This window comes from Astyanax mexicanus, chromosome 7 (genome assembly GCF_023375975.1).
Source record: "Astyanax mexicanus isolate ESR-SI-001 chromosome 7, AstMex3_surface, whole genome shotgun sequence".
NCBI lineage: Eukaryota > Metazoa > Chordata > Actinopteri > Characiformes > Acestrorhamphidae > Astyanax > Astyanax mexicanus.
In genome coordinates, this window is record NC_064414.1 from 8078777 (window position 1) to 8092204 (window position 13428).

At 37.2% G+C, this 13428-nt stretch overlaps 1 protein-coding gene across 1 annotated transcript; it reads right to left on the reverse strand.

The window, feature by feature from the left end:
- Positions 1–255: 255 nt before the first annotated feature.
- On the reverse strand, positions 256–9983 carry arg2 (arginase 2). The gene is made up of 8 exons (XM_007247521.4): positions 9629–9983; positions 9418–9490; positions 4724–4898; positions 4201–4360; positions 3364–3458; positions 2901–3005; positions 2501–2637; positions 256–1621 (listed from the first exon to the last, which is right to left on the reverse strand). Exons 1-8 carry the CDS (start codon positions 9737–9739, stop codon positions 1431–1433), a joined length of 1047 nt encoding a protein of 348 aa, XP_007247583.3. The 5' UTR covers positions 9740–9983; the 3' UTR covers positions 256–1430.
- Between the last annotated feature and the right edge of the window lie 3445 nt (positions 9984–13428).

Here is a 13428-nt window from a genome sequence, read left to right on the forward strand (position 1 = left end):
TAAGAATTTAGATAAGAGAGAAAACAACCATGTAAAGCCAATAAAGAAAAATCTCACCAGCAGGCAACAGGTTCCTGCAATCTGATAAACAATGCAAATAAACATAAGATATAGATACACATATCTTGTGGAAAGTGTTCATTTAGTTTGTATTTGTATAAGTAGCATGTGCTGCCAAAAGAGCTGCAGATAGAAGGCTGGAAAAAACATGTTGGGACATGTACTGTCAAGACACTGAATCAAGGCCAGCAAGAGTTTACAACAGTTCAGCAGTTTATTACATAAATACAACAGTTTTTCAAAACAGAAAACAACGGTTCGAAAGAAACGTTACTATAAAGACATAAAAAGGACAAAGACAGTGAATCAGATGTGGTGCTTTTATAGCATTATAAAGGCGGGCATTGTGAAGAAAATCAGTAGTTCATACTTTTAAAGTAAGTTCTAACATATTGTTTAGAACTCGGTTCTTTTAGTAAAAGGAAAAGTTACATCTACTTAAAACTCGTTATTCAGCTACAGCTAGAATAGACGAATATACAGTTAAAACACAAAAACAATAATAACAAACAAAATGACTGAAAAATACAAATGCTAAATAAAATACATTCAAACCACAACTGGTCCAAAAGTGCAAACATGTCAATAATAAAACTGGGCTGTCTGCTGCTGATCTTTTCCAGTTCCAAGCGAAGGTTGCGGAAGACAAAACGTTTAATAAACGCACATTTTTTTTCCTTCTTACTCTTTTTTTTTTTTTACGCAGTCACTCAGTAGTTATGCATGATGGAGGACAGTATCATTTCTGACTGGAAAGCCCAATTCCACAGTTTAAAAAGTAAATCACATGATTAATAATATTCAGCTAGACTGAATTAAACACAAATACCAGAAGGACAGTATAGGGATGCACAGATTAGGGCTGATGTGTTTACATTAATAAAGTGTAGAAATTGAGTACCAACATTAGCATGTATTATTGTAGGTTGTAAATGCAGTAAAATAAGTGGCCAGCATCATACATGGTTATCAACAAATACAACTAAGCCAGTAAGAAGTGTAAAGAAGTTATTTACTGAGTCCAGGATCAATGTACATTCCAAGTACCAGTACTAAACTGTGCTAGTATCAAGGCAACATTGATTCTGTTGATGCTACTGTTTCATTAGGGTTTGTTAGCTGGTGTGAGACGATCAGACGGTCAGTCCCGTAGGTTCATGCTAATTCTCTATGTAGAGGCTTCTCTAACTTTTTATTGTCCGAGGGTAGCACTTTCCTCTTCTCAAACCCATCGCTGCGTGGTCTTAACTGGATAACGCTCACTCCTGTGCACCAAGTTTTGGGCAAATTGTTTTTGTGTGTTCAAACTTTGGAATGCTGAGTGGTTTTCATTTTTTTGCCATCCAAGTCCTTAAGTGAGAGCTGTTTTTCTACAGTCTGAGCTGTTCTGTGTCCTCTTTGGGAGCAGGAATCTCCTGAAGCGAGACGTGTGCACCCTCCCGCGTCTGACCAAGAGATGAGGCAATAACGTCCACTGCAAGGGTAGCTGTAGCCTCCACTGCTTCAGGACCTCCTCCCAACGTGGGGTTTACCTCAACCAGGTCCATCGCTGACAGCAGACCTGTGGATTAAAAAAAAAAAAAAAAAGGGAGGATCAAATCAAATGTACTGTACATTTCAGGGTGTGGCCTAAAATACATGAAAAGTCCTTTTATTTCAAAAAAACAAAATTGAAACAAATAAAAGTGAACATTTCTAGTAATGTAGCTGCAATATCACATCTAATAATGCTCTAATAATGTTGTAATGCAAACCATTATTATTTTACAGGTTTTTAAAATGTTCTTGGAACATTATTTCTGTAACGTTACAGGCCAACTCCCTGAAACCTGTATATCTAAAAATATTTATATACAGCTCTGGAAAAAAGACCACTTAAAAATTAAGTTTCTTTGATTTAACCCAATTTAATATATATATATAATATAATCAAGAGGAAGATGGATGATCACAAGCCATCAAACCAAACTGAACTGCTTGAATTTTTGCACCAGGAGTAAAGGCATAAAGTTATCCAGACTGGTGGAGGAGAACATGCCAAGATGCATGGAAACTGATTTAAAAAAACAGGGTAATTCCACCAAATATCAATTTCCGAACTTTATGAATATGAATTTGTTTTCTTTGCATTATTAGAGGTCTGAAAGCTTGGCGTCTTTTTATTTCAGCAATTTCCCATTTTCTGTAAATAAATGCTCTAAATGACAATAGTTTTATTGTCATTTTATAAACCATGTTGTCCGTAGTTTATAGAATAGAACAACTATGTTCATTTTATTCAAACATATACCTATATATAGCAAAATCAGAGAAACTGATTTAGAAAAGTGATCTCAATTTTTTCCATAAATTTATTTTTTTATAAAAATCATTAGGTGAGCTAGTGATGAAATTAAACACATCGAAATGACGGTTCTACTGGCTGTTTCTACACACTCACCTGTGTTATGGATTTCCTCTGTGATATAAATGCCCTCTCTGTAGGTCAGTCCGCCGTTGACTGGAGTTCCGGTGGCAGGGGCCAGAGCTGGATCGAATGCATCGATGTCAAAGCTCAGGTGGATGGGACGTGGTTTCCTGTGATATAATTATAATTAATACATTTTGGTCTGGTAGGTTTGTATAATTACTTGCTAATTTTTTACATTTCGGATGTTTCTTAGATAAACAAAACGAGCAAAATAATACAGCAATTTATTTACATTAACCTGTATCAAAACTACTCTTTTACATTCTCTGTGTAATTACATATTCTCACCAGAAATGTCTCTACATTTCCAAATCCCCTAAACCTACCTAATGTGGCTTTATAAATACAAAATGCAGTAAAATTGATCTACCTTGCCAAAAGATGATCCAGAGTAACTTCCATAACTCTCTGAATACCCATTCTGTCAATGTCCCGCATAGAGAAGTACTGGATTCCCAGGCTCTTCAGAATGACACTGAGAAGGACGGAGATGAAGAAAGAATAAGATGTTATAGTAAATGTTATAATCAATAAAAAGGTTTAAAAATATATTGTCAGTCTTTATGCAAATCTGTCTGACGGAGCACTGAAGAAGCTGGTCTAATGACGTCTAACATCTTTGTTCTCTTTAAGCAACATATGCCTAATCTTTGCTTGGTGAATAGTCTCAATCTTATTTTATAAACATTATAGAGATAACAGTAGCAAACATTCTACAAAAGAGACAGATTGTGGAAGCTATCTGGAAGTGCTGGGGTTAAAAGTGGTCTTCTGGACACTGCGAGAGTGCTTCTTATGGCTTTGTGTGTTGAGATAGATCATAGCCCACTTACTGCTCTCCTGGGTCCACGTCTCTTAGGCCAATGTAGACCAGATCTCTAGCTTTGAGAAAGGGTTTCATCCAGGAGAACCCAGGAACATCTGGCATCTGAAACCCAAAACAGTATTGAGATTAAAATACATGTTAAAGAATAACTACACTCTGAAATCTAGCATCAAAATGTTATCTGAATTTAAATATTTCACCATAATAAAAAAGCAGGATGATTTTTATTGGTTTTCATATATAGCTTTTTATTAACACAATATGATCTGAGGACTTATTAATGGCTCGTTTTTAATAACAGATAAAATACTTTAGGTTCTGTCGTTTGGTCTGATAACAGATCAATGTCAGGGTACAGGTTAGACAGAGTAAGTCCTGTTGTTTGAAATGCTGTGTTTTATAGATGTACAAAACTCTGGTCTTTATGTCAGAACACCGGCAAGAAGTTACCTTCCTATTGTGGCCCTTGGCTGGATTCTGAGCGATATTGAAATAATTAAGTCTAAAAATGAATATCACCAGTGTTAAAATATGATCCATTGTGAAAAATAGAGATCCAGATGCATTGCTCACAGTGTGAATGTGATTACTATAAAACCATTGGAACTAACCATTTAAAATACAGTCCACATACTGTAGGTTAGTGTTTAATTATATAACAACCAAAATATGTTGGCTTGTGTCAGGGCATAAATGGAGATATGCCAGGGCTCCTTAGATATCATCGGAGCCAGGCTTGCTGACGCTGGAATGCATATCTACGTCAAGCGCCAAGAATGCAAGACTGTTGTGTATGACAGTAGTTATATAACATTTGGCACAATTGTAGATGAAGGTGACTCACCTTGTCTTGCAGCTCTTTAAGCATGAATGCCACAGACTGGCCATGGAGATTTCCAGAAGGTGAGGTCAGGGGGGTGTTAATGTCAGCATGTGCATCAACCCAGATGAGACAAAGGTCGGGAGACTGCTGGGCGTGACCCTCAACTGAACCAATGGCCAGGCTGCAAGAATGAAACCAGTATGTCGGCTTTAGTCTTTCTATGCTTTTGTTATGTAATTTCCTCTAGTCATTGAGCTGGGTATTAAAACATTAATGGCATAGCAGGATTAGCACAACAATGAAGGCATGCAAAAACAATGGCATCTTTTTGTCAGAACATCCAGGTGACATTTATGTGACCATTTCATTTAAAACACTCAAATATTCAACAACAAGAATTATTACAACTATTTTTTAACTGGAAAAATCCAACTGTGATACACAGTGATGGGCAGTTAAATCCTGCTGATCTGATAAGGACTATTACAAATTATTCAAACTCTTTTAGGCAGGAGATAATTAGTGGTCAGTGGCAAGGGTGTACCTGTGGTCTCCTCCAAGCATGACTGAAGTGTGTCCAGCTTCCACCGCCCTGCTCACGGCCCCAGATACCAGCTGAGTGGCCCGTCCAACTGTACGGGGATAGGGAACATGCATGAAGTGGTCATCCTTCTCCAGATGCTGGAAGCTCAGGTCTCCGAAATCATGAACTGGGTTTTCTGGAATAACAGATAAAAATTTGTGATTAGAGGGTGAGAGTGATATGGTAAAGTCATTCTTCTTCAGGGTTCTGGGATGCTGGTTACAATCATGTATTCTTTACTAGGTCATCCACACACACAAAAAAATAGCTCTAAAAAGTGTAACTTTTCGTTTCACATGTTCTCGTACAGACATTAGTAAATCTACGCCAAAGCACTGTAACAAGAATAAATAGCATTACTAAAATGAAAAGCTAGCACCCGAAGAGAACGTATACAGAACCATGGCACCACCTCATTTTAGAAAATATCAATATATCGAAGTATTATGACATTTTGCAATACTGTATTGTATCATTTGTCTGAGAGTGGTTTAATCTTTGATGCACTCTGTTCTCATATCCCACTGTTCTGGCTGCATTAAAAGGGAAGGGAAACATATATAGCAATATATTGCCTTGCTTATAATATCCATCATTATACACATTGTATCTCCAGGTTCTTGCCAACACATCGCCCAAGCAAACATCATTATACCACTGGAAATAAACCAGTTATAGTGGTTTATGCACACTCAAACTGTCAAAACAATGTACCAATGTATCTTACAAGTTCCAGTACTGTCAAAGGTGTTACAAGCTCTCTTAGACTTATTTTCCACCCATGACCATGTTTCTTATTGTAGACATCAGTTATTTTAAGCAACAGCTCATCATTAAGTCCTTCAGCTATTTAAAAACATATACCCCCCCATGCGCCCTTCATGCCACTCCTACCCAACTCTGACCAAGCACACACGCCTCTTCCACTCCTTCTGCGTGGTAAGCATGGCGGTTACTCGATCTTGTGTTTGGGGATGTCTGACTGAGCATTTTCCACCTGCCCCATTTCCCATAGTCCACTGCTCAGGTTTCTCAGGGCCCCCCCAAGAGTCATAGGCTGAAAGAGTGGAAACTGGGCGACTGAACAGGCCTAAATCCTACAGTGAGGTGAACTGAGTGATGGACCTGGATTTGTGTATGAGTGAGGGGTGTGGAGGTGCTAAGTATGTAAACGGCTGTGCTGGATAGATCCCATTGAGTTGGGGAGGGGGCAGGTAGACTTGCTGGTTTTGTCTTACTTGTCTCGTCCCAATCCAATGATGCCCCCCCACCAACTTACAGTTGCATCTAGACAGGAACATCGCAGTCCTGTTTTAGCAATCAAAAGGAGCATGTTACAAACACTGGCCATGCTTTCAGATGGAAAACGAGCTCATGAATGTGTTTGGAAAGCAGCCTGGCTGGACTGGTCTACAGGTTTGGGCTGCCATGGGCAATAAAACAAATCTAATGTCGGCATACTTAAGATTCTTAGGCTACATGGTGTGTATACAATTTCATTTTCTTAAGATTTGGAAACAGGTTGTGAATTAAGCCACTTTTCCAGGCTGGAAAATAAGTGAGTATAAAGTTAAGTTAAGGAATAAAGGAAATACATTTTTAAATATTAACTTGTATCATTATGATCCAGTAAGCTATTTGTTAACATAAAGTTTAAATAGTTACTATACTTTAGCTGCTGTACCGTTGTATTGACAATACTCATAATACACAGTACACTACAAATGTTTTAACTATGGTAAGTATAGTATAGAGAGCGTATTCATAAATTATTACTAATTTATCAAAACATTCTCCTGTAAATCTGTGTTATGAGCTTTTTGTGTGGGTGACAATAGGTCAATAAATCAAAACATATTTTGTTACCTTGTTTACACTTACAAAAATGACCAAACTGACTGAATTAAACAAACAATCTGAGAACGCTCATTTAAATGTTGTAGCCTTTGGTATTTTCAATATTAGTGGCAGAGGTCAGCATTGTGATGATTAACCCAATGTCAACATCTATAACGGAAATTACCGTTTTAGATGTTACACAGCTGACATGTTCCCAGCACTGGGAACAGCAGATTTTGAAAGGTAAAAATTGCATTGGTTTTGTGTGGTAACAGTTTAGGGAAATGCCTCACTCTGATTACAGCTTCTTCTCTGCAGCAGGACCAAACTGTTCCAACATGCAACATTGCATCAGCCGCAGTGATGTGAATGAGGACGTCAATGTGATGAAACGTATGAAATTACATATGATTTGGATAATTGGAGCCTTCTGCTAGGACTCTCCAGTGTCCTAGTCATTTATGGTCAAAATGTCTGGGAGGCTCCTCATAGGTCTGCTCTCTACAAATGCAATGAGACTTAACCTTGCAGAAGACTTTATTCTCCAATGAACATTTAACCAGAATGCCAAGGTGTTATTTTTAAACTTAGCTTTTAGTTTTGAACATTTGAAAAGACAGCTTGTTCTCACTGGTTTAAAGTAAGCATTTGCATAGGTTATACCTCACATATATTTTTCTTTTAATCCAATTTGATTCATGTTAATTCTGTTATATATTTTTTTCCTTTTAATTTATTTCTTTTTCTTTATTTTAAATTTGTTTTTAAATTTTTCTGTAAAACACTTTGAAATGAAACTGTGTATGAAAGGTGCTACACAAATAAACTTGTCTTGTCTTAAACTATGACTCAGTTTTCAATCGGTCATTTCTTTTTTTAGACTAGAATCTATTATTCTATTATTATTTTTAGCACAGGAAGCTAAGAATATCTTTTTCGTTTGTGATACGTCATCGCGCGTGACGCCAAATGTAAATTTTTTATTGAAACATAAAAATATTAACTTCCTAAGACTTCTGTAAAACTGACACCAATAAATCCATAATTCCAGATATTTGCTTAAGTATTTTATCCTCTTCAGTAACACAGATGCTGTTAATATTCATAAAGAAATGTGATAGAGTAAGAATCACAGTACTGTGATATTGTTAATGTGGGCAACATATTTTAATAATATCGGACCGTGCCATGCCTTATGATTCCCACCACTACTTATTGTAAGGCCTTAATCAGACTTCCTTTATTTACGTGGCCTTGCCATGAGCCCAATGTCCAGTGTTTAACCTCACTCACAAGATACCAACTCACAAGCTGTATAGATTTGCATACTCCCCAGCCATTCCTCTGAGGTAGCACTTAACGATCAACTTACATACTGCTATTCCATTACTTTTGGCATATCAGTGTACACTAAATGACCAACCATCTGTGATGAAAAGCTGTCAAACAAGTACTGGGGATTAGAGCTAAACAGGGTACCAGATAGATGCCAAAAGTATGTCACTTTCAGTGGAAAAAAAAGAACCATCGGCTTTAGATAGCTGTCCTATCCCATTACATACTGAACACAAGGTTACGTAACATCCCTGAATACGAGGCGATGTTTATCCCTTTGCCAGCTGACAGACACTACCCACAGTGACTTGCACATTCCGGGCACGAAGCTGGAAACTGCCACAGTTACAGCAACCCCAACACCCCCTACAACTATTATCCAGCAGGGCTCAAGGGCAAATACTGTGACCCCAAGTTATATAGAATTGCTAATTAACCATTACCAAATATTAAAAGTAAAAACACTATAACAAGACTAGGCTAGGATGAGTTAAAAGTATGAATACAATAGATGATAGGATGAAAATATAAGATTCGATAAGCATTTGGTAAAGGATAAGGATGAGATTTGCACTAAAAATGAGAGATTCACATGATATTTAGTTCATCTCAGACATAAACACCAGCAGATTTTTACTAAACTTCTATGGCATGATGTTGCTCCTTGAACCATCTTTTGGTTATTACACCATTCCACACTTTATTCTTTATGTACTTATTTATCATATAATTTTAATATAATGTCACAAGGCATATCTAACCAATGTCCAATACAATGAGGCATACAAGTGGGTCATAAATAAAAATATGCATATGTAAAGAAGATTTTTTTGGGTGTTAACATTCTTTTTTTAATTGTACTAAAACATTTTTTTACCATTTGTTGTAGAACATTAGATGTAGATCACTTTTGTTAGGGCAATCATGATAAAGCAGTAATGATTCAAAATGTCAGCTCGTTATAAGAATAAAAAAACCACACAATCTCCGAAATAGTGGTGTGATTTTTGTTCTTCCAAAAATATAATGTATGCCAAAGAGGGTTAAAACCAGCGGAAAAAAGTGAAGATGTAAATGGCTGTAAAGTTACGTAAGCCGCTAGACACTGGGCGCGTGGGAGGGGAAGGGATGGCTCGAGCCATGACGCAGGCAGCAGGCACGCGTGCCATCTCCCTCGCGCACAGACACATGCACGCGGAGAAGAAGTTTGAATTTGAAAAATGTTAGATTTTTTTTTTTCAAAACGAGCAATTTAAATTTCAAATCTTACTGTTTAAACCCAACGTTTGTTAACGGTCACCTGTTCCCTGTAACGAATTTTAAAGAAAACGGCCAATTAGAAACAGGCTCTCTCCTCCACGTGACCCTGAAGCTATGGATGGTGTAACCGTGGCTCCTGTCAGAATGCAGCTATTAGTTAGTTAGATAACCTAACTAACTTAGTAAGATAAATTATTTAGTTTTATTATGAATTTACTCACCCAAATTAGCCAGTCTTTCCACCAGGCCGGCGTCTCGGATGGCTTTGGGCCCGTGTTCCACTCCTCTTCTTTTCTGAGATAAAAATAGAAAGCACATAGGACCGGCTTTAGCTTGGGAGCTAATTTAGGTGGGTTAGCTAGGTTAACAACTTAGCTAAGCTAGCTAGCTAACAGCAGAAGCTTTTACAGCATATTTTTTACTTTAGCTTACCTGTCCTTTAGAGAAGGGAGCTCCTACAATCGCCACAGAGTGAGCCCGGCTGTGCTGACAGGAGCTCAGCGTTGACTGAAGGAAGCGGGAGAGAGATCCTCTCAGCGCCATTATAGTGGTTAAAACTTAAACCTAGCTTAACTAACGTTAAATAAGTTCAAAAAGATGTAGAAGCGAGTTCAGCCTCTGCTCCTCTCTGCTTCTCTCCTCTCAGACTGATGCTGAAACTGGGCGGGAGGCTGGCTTTGGAGCTCTCAGCTAATGAATATTCATGAAGACCTGCTCCACCCCCCCTCCTAAAAAATAGTTAACCCACTCAGGTCCTGAAGCTGCAGCTGCTTTCGCCGCTCTTCTGATTCAGCAGCGGATTTTATACTGGCGTTCAGAGGCGCGCGGGACACAGTGACACACCTTCAGTCCAGCCAATCAGACGCGCCGAAATGTGGGTTTGTTTTACAGTGGGCGTGGCTGAGGGGCGTTTCACAAAGGTTGGGAAATTTCCGCTACCGCAGTGGAGATTATTAGGGCACTGCTGTGTCTGACTCACACACACTCTCACACACACACACACGGTCGTATAACACACGTTCATCGAGGTAAACAGAAACATTAGAGTCGCACTGACATCTGTCTAATCGTATATCTGTATATGTATTTATATACACATACCTATACATGGATAAATAACTCCATATATAGACGCGCGTGCGTTTGCTTTTAGAAATATTATATGCAACTAAGCACTTCAAAAGTTTATGGTAGTGGAGAGAAGTAGGTTAGTCTTGACACACAAACACACACACACAACCAAATTTTTTGTGCAATATATACAATTATATATGGGCCATTCCATTCCATTACATGTATACATTTACACACAAAAATATGTTTAAAATATATTTTATTATTAAGCATAGTGTCTTGTACCTAGACCTAATTGCAAAAGTAAGATATGTAATAAAAAAACGTCTGAAAAACAACACTGAAAAAATAGCATTTGTTACCTGTCCCCACTCTCTAACTATAAACTTTACCATGAAATATAATTATTAAAATATATTTTTTGTAATTTGTTTGCATTGTTGTGTAAGTCTAAATCCCATCTATGCTATAACATATTTTTTGTCATAATAAATCCATTATATTTAAGTTAAAATACACATTTTAGTTGTGTCTCTGGGTTTTTACTTATTCCTGTTACCATAAAACATTACCCCATCTGAAAAATCTGGACCATTCTACAAGTTACATCTACAACAAGAAGTGACATCAGTTGGTTCTTCTGAAGACCACGGAAAGACCAAAATTAAGTTCCCTTATATATTTTCCTGTATACCAACACTCATTCCTGTTACCTAAATGAATTAGTGGACTTGCTTTTAAACATACTTTTTAAATGTCACATGTGTTTAATATCCATCTTTGCATTAGAAACCTTGTAAAAAAAATAAAGTAAGTCTGCCAGAGTTTGACCAGTACATCTTTTGAATAGTTAAATACACGTGCTATTAGATTCAGAGTTGAAAAAAGATCAAAGAAATAAGTTTAATTTGGAAAAGTTACCACAATAAAATGGCACCCATTCGGTGGAATGGCTCTTATGTATGTTAATTGTATTTTTAATGTTAAGTTTATCAGTTATACTACATATACAATCATGTAAAAAGGTAGGTTTGTAAAATGTATGTTTGTATTCACTTTTGTGAAATACAACATTTTTAAATTGTATCAAGGTGTCATACCTTCAATTTTGTCCCATGTGAAGAAACATATCGTGAGAAAAAGATTTTGAGGTTGTATTCACTTTTGTGAGATACTATATTGTACTATATCTTTCAGCTGTCTGATGCTTTATCTTTAGTGTTTGTATGGATGGTCTAAAACTTCCTTAAGCTCCCTCTGATACAATAAAGAAAAGAAAAGCAGCCCCAAACCTTGACATTTCCACCTCTATGCTTCACAGAAGTTATGCGCTCTCATGCTCAAGTGCTGTGTTTGATTTGCACCAAACATGTCTTCTCTTACTGACCTAACTTTTTTACATGATTGTATATGCCATATAACTTGTGAATTTAAGATTAAAAAATACAATTAACCTGACACTAAAAACTAATGATCATCACACCCTAGGCTGTCTTGACTAACTGGTCAGTTCCAGATCCAACTGGAAAGAGTTACCTTTGAGTCACTAGATGAGTCACCTTTGCTGTTTGTTGAAATGTTCTTAGATGTTCCTCTAAGCCCTTACCCTGGATAGAGAGAACACATTTAAGCAAACAGTGCTTAAATTCGTTTGAATACAATGTTTTTAAAAGGTCAATGAATCAGATGTTTTAATCAGAAGGATGGCAGTCAGGTGTGATTTTAGCAGCCCTCTCATGTTACATGTGCAGTTATTCACACACTACTTTTAGTCTTAGTGATGATGATGAATAAGTGATGAAAAATATCACTGAAAGTTTCAAAGAACCACAGGGTAATTATTAACCCACGGGCTTCTTTTGCATTGAGTAATGTTGATGAAGTCCAACAGTGTGGATAGCATGGATGAAGCCACTACTCTCCAAAAAGTAATATTCAAGAATGTTATATAGACAGATAAATGCTAAATAGAACGTGACATGTAGCCACACTGAAGACATGTAGCCACACTGGGCCATTGACTAGACTGGACAGCCATATTTACCTCAAATTTGTTGTGTTAATATGGCAGTGGTCAGGGACACCACAATAGATTTATTTATAGGGACTACGGGACTATAAGGGACTATTACTGGGGAGTCCAAGAATAAGCCTAGAGGAAACAAGGGGAAACACTAGTGATCACATTATAAGTATTTAAAAAATTGGCATCTGGGAATTTGTAATCTGGTCGGCAACCCAACACTTCTCACTTTACAATAACCTCTCATATTATGGAATATCACTGCCCCCCCAGACACAGTTCCGAATCAACAGGTAAATGCAAGTCTATCTACTTTCAGACAAAAACAATGTTTTAAACTCTCAAGCATTGCCCTTTAAACTCTTATGCCTCAAGGGTTTTTAACACAATAAAACATATTTAATATATAAACTAAAAATAATTACCCCACAATATGTCCCATGGGCTACATGTGTATTAAGCTCCCATTATACAGGTCTGAAAACATCTATGGCAGAGGTCTTGTTTTCTTCTAACTTCTATCAGCTACACTGCCACCTGCCCCATGAATTTTAGCAGTACTACTCAGCTCTCTTTGAATCCGTAAACTTTAACAGAATATGCAAACACACATGGAATGACTATTGAGTACGGATGTATCTTTTTTTGGAAAACAAAACTTCTCATTGTACTAGAATGATGTGTTTCCTCTGGTGCCTGGTTTACAGTGGTTTATGTGTTTGTCTGACTTACCAAATCCAGTATTGTCCTTACGAACAAACAAGAAAATAAAGAGGAAAACTTGTCATCCAATCAGGACTTCAATAGTACTGGTGGAGAGATTTGGTCATTTTTTTCAGGATATAGTGATATTCCTATGTGATATACACAGACACATGCCACATGTCATGGGTCAGGAATTAGTTTTACATCCCACAACTTTTGCCATGTCCTATTGATGCTAAAGGACACACTATATGCACTATATGTCTTTGGAGTCTTCTGCACTGAATGTGGATATTTGCACAGACAATTTCTGACAGATGCTGCCAGTCACAATCATTACCACTCACTGCACTGTCCACTGTGTTCTCTACAGTTTTACATGTGACATTTAGTAGTCTGAGGAATGTTAAATACCTGGACATCTTCAGAA